The sequence below is a fragment of the Camelus ferus genome, chromosome 12 (genome assembly GCF_009834535.1).
Source record: "Camelus ferus isolate YT-003-E chromosome 12, BCGSAC_Cfer_1.0, whole genome shotgun sequence".
Taxonomy (NCBI): Eukaryota; Metazoa; Chordata; class Mammalia; order Artiodactyla; family Camelidae; genus Camelus; species Camelus ferus.
In genome coordinates this window covers 28,628,226-28,641,185 of record NC_045707.1, presented here as the reverse complement: position 1 = coordinate 28,641,185, position 12,960 = coordinate 28,628,226, and the positions used below count along the sequence as shown (strand labels likewise).

The following is a 12,960-nucleotide window of genomic DNA, read 5'->3' as shown; positions in this document are numbered from 1 at the left end:
AAGCACTTTGCATATATTATCTGACTTACTCCTTGCAACAGCCCTGTAAGGTAGGTACTATTATTATCCCCACTTTATAGATGAGGAGATTAAGGCACAAGGAGGTTAAGGAACTTGCTCAGGGTCATGGAGTCAGTAATTACTTTGGAAGGGGCTTTCGGCACTTAGGAGGCTAGTTCGCAGAGGGCCTTTACAGGCCCTAATCCCCTGTCCTTTCTCTACTAGTGATGCTCCTGTTAAGTCTTACATACGGGGTTAGTGTTATATTTGTTATAATTCTGTGAACTCCAGGAAGGCCCTCTGATTCATCATTATGCCCTCCATGCCAACATACGATACTTTCACAGAGCGGTTAGGGTGGCCATTGTGAATGTAAATCAGGCCTCTTCACAGCCTTATTCTTTGTTGAGTTCCATCCTTCTGTCCCATCTCTGCTCATACATTACCTTCTCAGGGATGTCCTCCCTGGCCACCCTATCTCAAATAACCTCTCTCACATCTGTCTTTTTGTTTAGTTCCTGTCACTCTGAAATGTTTTATTTATATGTCTTCCCCATTAGAGTATAGGCTTCATGAGGGCAGATCATGGTCTTTTACTATCAAGATGAAGTGAACGTATTTTCAGCCATTCTTTCCATCCGTTTTCTGTAACTGGAACCTAACTTCCCAGAATTGAAACCACCTCTCTCCCAACTCTCTTGCCTCCTAATTCATTGATTCTTGAGATGAGCTCTGGCCGTACTTCTTGCTCCTTATTACCTCCTCCAAGCCATTGTTCCAGTTCCATCTTTGAACTTCCCCATTTCTACCACCCTGTCTCTACATCTTTGTGCTCTTTGATAAATTTCCAGGACTCCATTCCTTCTTCCTTTGATGATTATAGTTTCTGGCCTACGGTCTTCTCTATGCCGACTTGATGATACTTTTAACACCAGTTCTTTCTTGTGTTTTTGAACTCTTGTCTTTAGTTATCCACTGGCATGGTCAAAACCTAGAACCAACATCACTGGAAAATGTTCCGCTCTGTCATGAGCTCTGAGTTTCTGCTTTTGAGTTAGACATCAACACACACACACACACACACACACTCACTCACTCACTCACTCACTCACACTCACTCACACACTCACACACATTCCTGCTCTTACACGTTAGTAAGATTGTCTAACTCAGTCCTTCTCAAAGTTTTGTGTGCATCACAGTCACCTGCTGAAGCCCAGAATCCTTGGTCTCACTCCCAGAGATTCTGATTTGGTAGGTGCAGTTTGATGCCTTGAACTTGCATTTCTGTTACCTTCCCAAGTAATACTGATGCAGGTGTGAGGACCTGCATGTTGAGGAACACTACTGTAATTAATACTCACCCCAGCAAAGGACAAATATTTTCCACTCTGCCTTAAGCTTCTGTTCACGTTCTTCCTTTATTTTCTATTGAGGACTTCTAGAGTTATTTTACTGAGGTAAAGGCCTTCTATGGAGAGATTTTTAATACTTTCTCTTCTCAAAATGAGAATTTTCCTGTTTATCCTGTTTATGTTCTTCTTTCCTACAGTGCCATTCTCTTCTGTTTAGTTCCTTTGTCCCATTTTCTCCTGTTGAGTTTTGGCTCCTTATTGGTTAACATTTTTGTGTTTTGGATTTTCATTTTCTCCTTCTACAGGAAATTAGCCTTTCCCCCCTAGCTTCCAGATATGATCAAATAAACTCCTTTCCTCAGAATATTGTCTCAGTTCTCTTTCTTCTTCCCTCTGCCAAATTTACTTTGGAAGAAAAGTAATGACTTCTTTAGGAGGAGATATATCATAATTACTTATAATCTGCTTTGGTTTTCCGAAGCTTTCCTGGATAGCCCACTCACTGATCAAGTGACTCTTAGGTTTTAAATGCAAAGATCTCTACCAGCCTCTGCAGTATTTGATATTAACTGTCTCTTCCCTTTTCAGAAATTTCTTGCCTTGCTTTTTAGTCACTGCTTTTAAGTTTTGTTGTTCTGATTGCTTCTGTTCTTATTTGCATAATACCCTTTAATCCTTCTCTGTTTTTCCTTGAAGCTTGGAATGCTTTTCCCACCGTCTAAATTTGTGCTGTTCAGTATTGGAGTCACTAGCTGAATGTGCCTCCTGAGCACTTAAAATGTGGCCAATTCAGACTGAGACATGTGTAAGTGTAAACTACACATCAGATTTTCAAGATTTAAGATGAAAAAGAGAATATAAAATATCTGACTAAATTTCTTAATATTGATTGCATGTTGGATACAATATTTTGGATATATTGGGTTAAGTAAAAAATGTTGCTAAAATTAATTTCACCTGTTTCTCTTTAGTTTTGAAATATGACTACATTATCTATGGCTCAATTACATTTCTCCCAGACAATGTTGAACTAAATTTCACCTTTCCTTAAAGACTCCTAGGTCAGTTTTTCATCAACTAATATATATTTTTCTCTCCTGAATTATAGTACCAGCCTTCTGGAACATTTACTCCCCATCCTCTGATTTAGATACTAAGCTTCTTTAGAGCCAGAGTAATTCCCCATAGTGTCTTTCATATATGGTGATGTAAATGTAGACATATAGATGTGAAAAACTATATATACAAATGCATACACATGAATAAATGACTTGGCAAATATCACCACTTTATCAAAGTAGTACCATATACTTATGGTAGATGATGTCTGTTGTAATGTTTTTGCTTAATCTGATGGGCAGTAGGAGAGGTTGATGTGAAGGGGAGGAGAGATATTACTCTGCTCTGAAATATTAAGTATGGAATACACTTTTCCCAAGGTTATCAAGCTACCCCAAGCCACAGGTGGTTCTAAACTGTGCTGTTGTGACTTTACTGCCATCTGGTGTCAGGATTAGGAAACTGTAAGTCAGCCTTTCACTTTCCTTTCCCTCCAGAGAAAGTAGGCAATCTTTCCTGTGAATGTGGGCCTGTTGTTCTCCATTTCCTGAGCAAGTTACAGTAAGAGCTCATTTAATTTCACTGTAGGAAACCTTTATTCTCCTTGGAGCACTCCTTCCCTACCTTCCCCAATAACTTACCAGTTTCCCTCATGTCTCTGTGCGCCCCCCTTCCCCCACCCCATTCTTCTCAAACAGCCCATTGCCTTCTCAGTGTGGTAGTTTTCTGGTCCTTAAATTTTAGGCCCTCTGCCCTTTTTATCCTTTGTTTTCATCCACACCCGAGGCTTTAAATGCTGCCTATTTACTGACAAATCTATTATTATAGCCAAAAATCTCTTCTGGTCTTGTCACTAGTATCTGCAGTTGTCTATCAGGATGTTACTTAAGTATCTTAAATATAACATGATCAGGTCTAAATGTGGCTCTCCCACCCTATCCGCTCTTCTCAGATCAGTTTTTCTCATTTCAGTAATCTGTCGTGCCAGAATTCCTGGTATCAGCTTGGTATCTCCTGTCTCTCACGTTCATTAGTCACTTACCATGTCCTATTGAGTCTACAAAAGTGCGTTCTTAAGCATGTTTAATTTGTGGCCCTTCCCCTGCTCCTGCCTTATCTAAGCCACTGCTGTCTCTTGCCTGGGCTAAGCAGGCTCCTAATTAGACTTCCTGCCTGCACTCTGGACTGCATTCACATGTTTTATATTCACATGTTTAGTATCAGCCTCTCTCACTAGCCTGAGAGTTCTGTAATGACAAGGACTATGTGTATTTGGTTCGCCATTGAGTCCCCAGCGCCTGTTGCAGTTCCTAAAACCTGTGCGATACATATATATCCACTCCTATTCTCAGTGATAATGATGTAGTTTTAGTGATTGATCTTCAGTATATCAGAATTTCTTTAATTTTTAATTTCAGTATAGTATTATGTCTGAGTTCATTTGTCATAAATGAGTTTTAGCTGTTTTCTGCTTTTTTGCAGAGAAATTTAACTATATCTGTAAAAGCAATGTATTTTGGGTATTAATCAGTTAATGACAACAACCTACTTATATATTGGGGACTACCAGTCAATATGCTGAAATTATTTTCCGAGCATTTGAAATTGCATGCCATTGGTTTGTCTCTTTAGCATTTCTCCTGTCTGAAATTTAATTTTTTAAATTTTAATATGGAGGTACATTTGCTAAATCTTTAAAACCTGTTTGATACCAAGTATTCTTTTAAATAGAGGCTCATGCCTTGGAAGTTTTGTTTAATAATTTTAATTTGCTTTGGTGTTTTAGGGATAGTTTTGCTTTATAAAATTGTATTGCTTGGTCTTACTTTCTGCTTTGAGTTGATATTGCTTAATAAGGAAATTTAATTTGTAAAGGTAGAGGTAATATAAAAAGTTGGTATTTAGAGATGGGTAACAGATTGTAAGGTGCAGATACAAATCCAGAGAGCAAGGGTTTAATAGGTGTATACCAGGGTTTGTCACCTTTGGCATTGTCATCACTTTGGGCTGCACAGATTTTTTACTGTGTACGTGTGTGAGAGCTGTACTGGGCACTGTGGGATTTTAGCAGTGTCCTGGCCCCTAACCATCAGTGGCATTCCCTCCTCTCCAGTTGTAACAACAAAAATGTCAGTAGACATTGCCAAGTTGTCAAGGAGGTGTGGGGGAAATCACATCAGTTAAAAACCAGTAGTATAAACTGTACTTGGAAGAGGAGAATAGGCCATGAACGGTCTCACTGGGGAGATCTTTGGCATTCTCCAGGTGTCTTTGAGAGTGTGGTAACTGTGGTATGTTGTTGATGGCAAACGGATATAGGGACTATATGACTGTGTTTTTCACATTTTAAAATTTCTGTGTTTGCTTAGAGTAAACTTTTGCACTTAACCACCTGATTCTACCCCAACCTGAAAAAATGATGCATTCCAAGTCATCTTTCACTGATTAAGTTTCATTTTGTTGACTGATGTCAGAAGTCAGGTGGTGGTAGAAAAAGGGAACAAAGGTTACAACGTGAAGAGTAGTTTGTAACCAGACCTTTTGCCATTTGTGTTTGTGTATATAGAGTACAGGATAAAATTAACTTATTTTTTTCTCCAAAGGGACGTGAGAGACGGATTTAGAAGAAAAAGTTTCTACTCTTCCCATTACGTGAGAGACCGGTCTCCTCATAAAAGGGACACTCCTTTTTTCAGAGAATCATCTGTAGGCCGAAAGGATTCTCCACACAGCAGATCTGGCTCCAGTGTCAGTAGCAGGAGTTACTCTCCAGAAAGAAGCAAAACGTACTCTTTCCATCAATCTCAACATAGAAGTATGTACTTTTAAGGCTTTTCCTTTTTCTTTTACAGCCTCCACTGATGGGAGTGTACTGAGTCAGATTGCCTTATATGTGTTGTAAGAGATACTATTTTTAACTCCTTATTGAAAAATTTCAAACTTAGAGTAAAGTTGAAGGAGTAGTGCAACGAACATCACACACACACATTTCTGGGAACCATGTCAAGGTGCAGTCCGCATGACATTTCACTTCTAACTGTTCAGCATGGAAGAGGTGTGTGTGCTTGTACTCACGTCAGAAAGTCACACGCTTCTGTATTTTCTGCTTATTCCTGTGCTGGTCCAGGCTCTTAAATTTTCTGTCACTAGGGGATGTCTTTTTTTTTTTTTTTTTTTTTTTGTATGTATATATATATTTTATTGAAGTATAGTCAGATTGCAATGTTGTGTCAGTTTCTGGTGTACAGCACAATGCTTCAGTCATACATGAACATACATGTATTTGTTTTCATCTTCTTTTTCACCATAAGTTACTATAAGATATTGAATATAGTTCCCTGTGCTGTGCAAGGATATCTATTTATATATGAGGTGTAATTTTTCATGAAAAAACATTCGTGGTTTTCCCTAAATATAAGGTATAACCTTATAGAGTTTAGAGCTGAAACTCACCTTAGGTTCTTTTTTTTTTTTTTTTTCCCCAACTTCCAGTTTATTTTTTTAAGTTTGGAATTCCTGGATATGCATGGCATTCTGTGCAGTCATAGCACGGCATCCTGGCCGAGTGGCCCAGTATGCACTGGAATAAATAAATGAAGCAACTTTTCTAGGTGAAGCTTTCCTGTATTACTGTTCTAGACTCTACTACCTACAGTTGAGCTCATTCACAAAACACTTCCTCATGCCTTCTACCCCAGGGCACTGTGTTAGAAAGGTGTCCCTGTCACCAAGGCAGTAGAATACATATATGTATTTTCCCCCAACTAATAATGTTATCAGTATGTAAATATAACATAAAATATAACTTTGCTACAAGACTTGATATGTCATAAGTGAGTTAACATGACATAAGCAGGTCAAGGTAGGAGATTCTCACTCTGGGGGTGGAGGAACATGTCATGGAGGAAATGACACTCGGGCTCATCTTGTATGTCAGATTTCTACAAGTGGAGAAGTATCTGCTAGGTAGAAGGAATTACAATCCAAGGTACGGAAAGCAGAAAAGTCTAGAATGTTTCTTTTTCTTTTTTTTTTAACTTCCTTTTTATTGATTTTTTTTTTTTTAAATAACAAGATGTTTAAGTTAACAGTCTTTGCCTCCTGCACGTTGAGAGTGATGGACAATCACTTCAGATCATTAGGTTGTCTCCATAGTAGCTATTGCTGGATTCTTGTATTTAGCAAATATTTATCAATTGTCTGCTGTTTCTAGAGTTTGGTAGAGTAGGGCTCTCAAAAGACATTGTTGAATATATGTGTATGAATGGTCATGAAGGAGGTAAGGATGCCATATGAAGGATTTAAAACAAACGTGGTCACGTACACATGCCTGATTGTGTAAAATATTCTTGGAATGGTTCCAGGTAACTGAAGGTTTTACGGTGGAATTCAGTGTGAACAGCTGGTATTTTCTCCTTTGCTTCACATCCTACCTCTCCCCTCCCCCTTCAAGTAGATGAACAGCCTCTAAGTCTAGTATATGCTCACATGCACAGACATAAATACACAGAATTAGCCAGATACTGTCTAAGAACATGTTTTTTTTAAGATGTGTATGACTTAATCTAAATCCATTAATCATTTACAAGGAGGACAGTATCTTTGGAAACCAATTATGAAGCCTTTTTAACAAAACATGAGTAAAATGGACGCTTGAGATCCTTCCTTACAGCTTATAGTGAAGCTATTTAGTTATATAGGGTAGTTCTTAGTGAACTAGCCTTATTTTTACATTTCTCCTCTGAAACAGATTTCTAGGGAGGCATCCTCTGTCTGCTTTTGGCCTGGTAGTTAGTGGCGAAAACTCTAAAATCTTGAGATGAGGCATGGAGGAGCCGCAGTGCGAGGCTCCTGTCTGAGTGTCTCCAGTGAACCTCCCTGATCCTTTCTAAAGGTCTCAGACCTTTAGTATCTTGGAATGATGGAGAGATAACAGAGAAAGTTGGGAGACTAAAATCTGGTGTAAATTGATTGAAATAGAGTGTATGCACTTTGTTAATGCCTTCATGTTTATTTTCTTAAGTCATTTAGCTTTGAAAGTAAAGTTCTTTATTCAAGAAAAAAACTTTGTTCTGGGAAAACTCTTTTTGGGTTACTTTGGTAGATTCCTTAGCTATTTGGGCCAAACTATTAAAATGTTTTTCTATACTCCTTTCACTTAAATAGTTTTCAGAATAGTTATGTAAGGTCATCTTTCAAAAAGTTAATGGAGAAGTCTTGCTTTAAATGATAAATGGAAAAGGTAAGTGTTATTTTACGTATTTGTGATACTGGTTTTTGCGTTAAATCTAAATCTCAAAATATTGATGGCACCTTGCTTTTCTTCAAAAAAAGACTGAGAAATAAGGTCCTTCAATGATCAGTCACTTAAATTGGGTTAACTAGCAATAATGGATTAATTTAGTTTTCCAATGTGAATCGAAATTTTGACGAAGATTTTAAATGTTTCTATAAGTAACAGGTAAAAATAATTTTCTTATTCCTTGCACCCTCACTTTGCTAATTCTTTAACTTTCAATTTTTTTTTGCTTTTTGTTCATACTTTTCAGAGTAATTTTACTTATTTTAATGATCACCAGCAGTTTGTCCTTGGTCCTTAACTATTTAAGGACTAATTCTTCATAACTCTTCTCTGTGTTTAATATATCTCTTATGGGCTTATTTATAAGTCACAGAATGATTTTTGCTACTTTTTCATCTTAACTGCTTATTTCCCGTTTTGTGCTTGCGTGCACATGCATGCATGCATGTCCACGCATGTCCATGGGTGTTATTTACTTAACCTTTTGGGTTAATCCTATGGAACTTTATACTACTTTAGGCAAATTATCTTCTTAAATCGAACTGTTTATACATTGTGCTTCATGTTTAAGAATTTTCTGATTATAACTTAAAAGGACCAACCTGGTCATAGCTGTGACTACGATACTAGTTTTCATTCTTTATTGTTCATATCATAACAGCATAGGTTGTCCTAGTTAGCGTCATTTCCTTTCCCCTTGTTTATTATGATGCTGTTAGAGTTAACATTTTTTGTTATATATACTTTGTGTATTTTTACTTGAAGTTTAATTCTGATTAACCAAACATCTCCCCATTTGTCAACTCTCTTAGATACGTATTTCTTTTTCCCCTTCCCTTTCGCATATGAATCTCATTGTTTTCCTGTCTTATACTTTTGTTATTTACCTTCTATTTAGGATAATAACATTAATTATGACACCAGAGATCACTAAGTTTATTCTCCTATATGGATATAGGAGACTTTTTGTTGAAGTACTTTCTGTCTTGTTTACTATATCATAATTAGTCCTTCCATTTTTGTGTAGCTCATTTTTTAAAACAATTGCAATCTTTTCCTGTAACATCTGCTTAGTACTAGTAATTTGTCTGAGAGCCATAAAGATTTTTTTTTTATGTTGTAACTTTTTGTGTATTTGAAGAATACCGTCATAATCTTTTTGATTTTTTTCCCCCAGGTTTAGATATATTCAGTTCCTTCATCTGTTCCTTTTATTTGACATGGTTTTCAGACCTTTTGCTTTCCTGGTTTTCTTTCTATTTCTTTTAAGTTGTGATGCCAGAAGTGAACTTTTAATTTTGTCAGCCACATTGTATTACTGGCCCTTTTTGAAACTGCAGGCAGCTGAAGCCCAAGCCATTCTCACACATATCAGTCTAAAACAGAATGGGCCGCAGCCGGTACTTCTTTCAGGTGCAGTTGTTTGTTTGTAGTTAATTCATTAAAAAAAAAAATCTAGGAATGCTGAATTTCAGCTAATTAACTTTGGCTTACAATTCTCTTCCATAGAGGTTTTAAAATCCCTGGTGATCCTATGTATTTAGCAGCAGATAAGAACAGCTTTGTTCTGTCTGCAAAGGAAGTATGCTTCATGTGTTTTGTGTTAATCATTTATAATTATGTTGAGTAGCATAAGACCCAATATAGAAACCTCTAGAGACCTCCCTCAACCGTGTATCTGCATTGTTTGCTGTTACTCAGGCAGTTGTGATTCCACATCTTGTTTTCCTTTCCACTTGAGGATTACAAAGCGTTTCCTCTATGGACATAAGGAATTAGATAAAGATTGTCTTGCTTTTTTTGTAAATCTGTTACGGCTCCTAGAGATGATTATGTAAGTGTTTAAAACTCTTGACTAATTCATTCTAAACATTTGCTACAGATTACTGTCAGATTTACTAGTTATAGTCATATATTAAGGAGGCTATATGACCTTTTGGTTGAATTTTTAAAATATCATTACTACAGAAGACTTGCAAGTTTATTGTTTTTGTTGATCTATACCTTTTTCTATAGCTCTGACTTGCTGTAACTCAACCTTCCCTTATTTTCTTGATATCAGCAGCCACTGTTAAGAATGGAAGATACTTTAAAGAAAGACTTATTTATCAGCATTAATCCTTTTTTGAAAGCACATCTTCTAGGATAACTGGAAATGTACAATAATTTAAAATACTATTTTTAGAAAAGTATATTTAGAAGATAGACTCTGTTATTGAACTTCAGTGTAATGGGAAAAGATACGACTTAAGACTTGTTGGCTGTGAATGAATTTGGAAGTCCACATGAGTTTTTGGATTATGATTGAAATTACAATAAAATTTAGAGGTTTACTCCTGCTTTTAGAAAGAAGGCTTTTCTGTGCAGTTACAGAGTGGTAATGGGAATATGAAAATAAGACAGATCATGTTTACTATGCAGTGGGAACCTATTTTCTTAATGTGTCTAATACTCATAAAATCGTGCAGCAGAAATATAGTTCACATAAATGGTTTGCCAAGCAAGACAGATCCAGTCTTTGCCCTCTGAGTTTACGACCTAGTGAGGGAGATAAGTCGGTCCTCAGGAGTAGACATTTTAGGTGCTGCTGAAGGATGGATAGAAGTTGGTGGAAGGATGCAAGTGGAGAAGGATTATTGGGATGAGCTGTTTCCTGGAGAGTACATGAAGTATAATTTAATCTTGGACCATTAACTGATCCAGGCTATTAAGGTGCAATTGAATTAGATTCTACAATATATTGTTTTTGTTTGAAACTCTTTTGTTCAGTCACAAAATCTTTGGCTGTGAGTTTTCTGGGTGAATCCTGGGAGTATAAATATAGCTTTTCTGGCACCTAAATGATGGAGGCTCTGAAAAAGTAATCAGTTAAGGACATTTTCTATCTATAGGCATTTATAGCATCCCTGTTTTGGGAACTTAATATGTTCTGTCAGTAGCACACATTCATAGTATGTGCAGGTGATGTAATGTTTTATTTGTATTTTAAAAAGTAAGTCCATGCAGTTTTAATCAATGTATTTATTAAAGGAAAGTTCTCTTTAAAAATACATTTTCATATATTCATAGTTAATATGCCTTTATTTCAGCTTGTCAGATCTCTCACCTCCCTAAAGATGGTTATTTTGGGGAAGCAGAAGTGTTGTACAAAGCTTTCACTACCCCTCTATCTGGTCATTTTTGTGTGTGTGTGTGTTGTTTTTTGGTATCTTTACCACAAGGAGCATTTTTCTTGTGTGGCCCCCATTTTTCTGTTTCATACCTTCTTGAAGTAAACCAGTAGATCTCTGGGAAATCATGTTCTTCCTAACCAAGAACCCCGAATCTGCATGTCTTCATCCATGATCCAGAAAAAGAAGTCCTTGTTTCCTTAGTATCCACGTAGCCACCACATCTTCATTTGCTCACATCTGACTTTCTCTTGTAAAGCTTCAGCTGTCAGGAGAGGTGAATGTACTACCTGTGCTTATTAAATTTGTTTGTTTATTAATGAGACTTTCAGAAGTATCTGGTTTTGCTCTTATACACCAGGCACTGTTCCAAGAATTTAATAATTTGCAAGACAGAGCCCCTAACTTTAGTGTCTCCAGTGATGGTTTTAGTTTGTTTTCCTAGCTGTGTGTTTTGCTCATGTGTGGGTTATCAGTAGTTAATAACACTTGACAGGGTTGGATGAGTCTGGTTAGGTTCATCATTGCTTTCAACAGGAGAACACATCAACAAGAAAATATATTTCTGAAAGATCATATCAGACTTACAGCTATTATATTCAAAAAGTCATCAAACTTTGTATTGATATTCATATCAACTATCAAAGAGTTAGCAAATATTATTAAATTCTTACCGAACTTCTAGATGTTTATTGGAATATTAAACCACTCCTCTAGCTTTCGTTTCACCTGTGTGGGAAGAACCTTGTACTTGATCTGTGGAGCCAGAATTTGAAGTGCTTGTTCATTTTCTTTGTCTCCGTTTATTCATTCACTCACCAATATATTGACGTGGATTTTGATTTCCATACTGCCAACTTCAGAATTTTTCTTTCCTGGTGTCTTTCCTTCATGCTAATTTGGAACTCCTTTTCTTCCACAAGTCACAGCAAAGGCAGGGATGTGTGGCTCCCTTTTGCTCTTCTCTGAATCAGGAGTTAGTGTCTGCTTATGTGTGAGGTGAATTTGAGGTAATGGCTAAATAGATAAGGAGTAGCATTCTGTCATTTAGAAATATAGAGAAATACAGAAATATCAAAAGAAGTGGATTTGAGAGACATTTGTCTTCCTAGTGTTGGTTGGCGCCACATAAGAATAACAAAACAAAAAGGATTGAGGTTAGGAGGAAAACTCGTGTTTAAGGAACTAGTCAACAAACAAAGAGAAAGATGTGGTTAGGAAGATGGAGGAGGACAGACCGGAAAGTACAAAGGCGTAAAAAGCAAATGGCAAAATATTAAGAAAAAGCTTGTTTATAAATCAATAATCTGCTGTAGTAGAAGACAACAAGAAAGACCTTTAGTTTTAACATTAGCAAATCTTTGGAATCTCTGGGATGAAGAGTTTAAGCACAGTGGGTTTCTCTTGTGTTTAAAAAAATACTCTAAAACTTAGTGGATTAAAACAACAACTTGTTTGTGATTCTACAATTTGAGCTGGATTCCGCTGAGTGATTTTACTAGTCTGTTAGGATACTGTTAAATAGCCCAGGCCTGTTTAAGACAACATGGATGGGAATCATGGTTAAATGTAGTCATTCCTGCAGTGTCTCTCAAATTTGGAATCAAAATCAGTCAACACAGCACCAGTGGTGTGTTGGTCAGCTGACTCTTTAGGGTAAAACACCTGATTTATGACATTTGCTGATACTTGGAGTGAGTACTTTCACCATGGCTGATTTCAGGCTACCAGTGTTGGGTAACTGAACTTAAGAGTTTGGATGAGCTACAGACAGTTCACTCTCACCAGCTAATGTGAGCCAGGCACAGACTCCAGACACTCCTATAAGAAAATATCTTTCTCCTATTCACTTGATCTGCAAAGAATTTAAGGCCAGGTTAACAAAATAAACACTTAACAAAACAGGATTAAGTAAATGGATGAAGAATTTATAAAAAAGGGAAATAAGGATATGAAAATAAAATAAAGTTAATAATTTATGAAATAGATGCCTATGATAAGGCTGTCAGCAGTTGCTATAAGTGAACTAATGATCTGCCTAAAACAAAGGGGAAATGGGCAATAAATAGTGTTC

General features: G+C 36.7%; 1 protein-coding gene across 7 annotated transcripts in view; it reads left to right on the top strand.

The window, feature by feature from the left end:
* PPHLN1 (periphilin 1) overlaps nucleotides 1-12,960 on the top strand; it is a 119,342-nt gene that overhangs the window by 49,373 nt on the left and 57,009 nt on the right. For all 7 annotated transcript variants that reach the window (XM_032493290.1, XM_032493289.1, XM_032493286.1 and 4 more), the window contains one exon: nucleotides 5,018-5,229. In XM_032493290.1, the coding sequence (XP_032349181.1) occupies nucleotides 5,018-5,229 (212 nt within the window). The remainder of the gene's footprint in view (nucleotides 1-5,017; nucleotides 5,230-12,960) is intronic.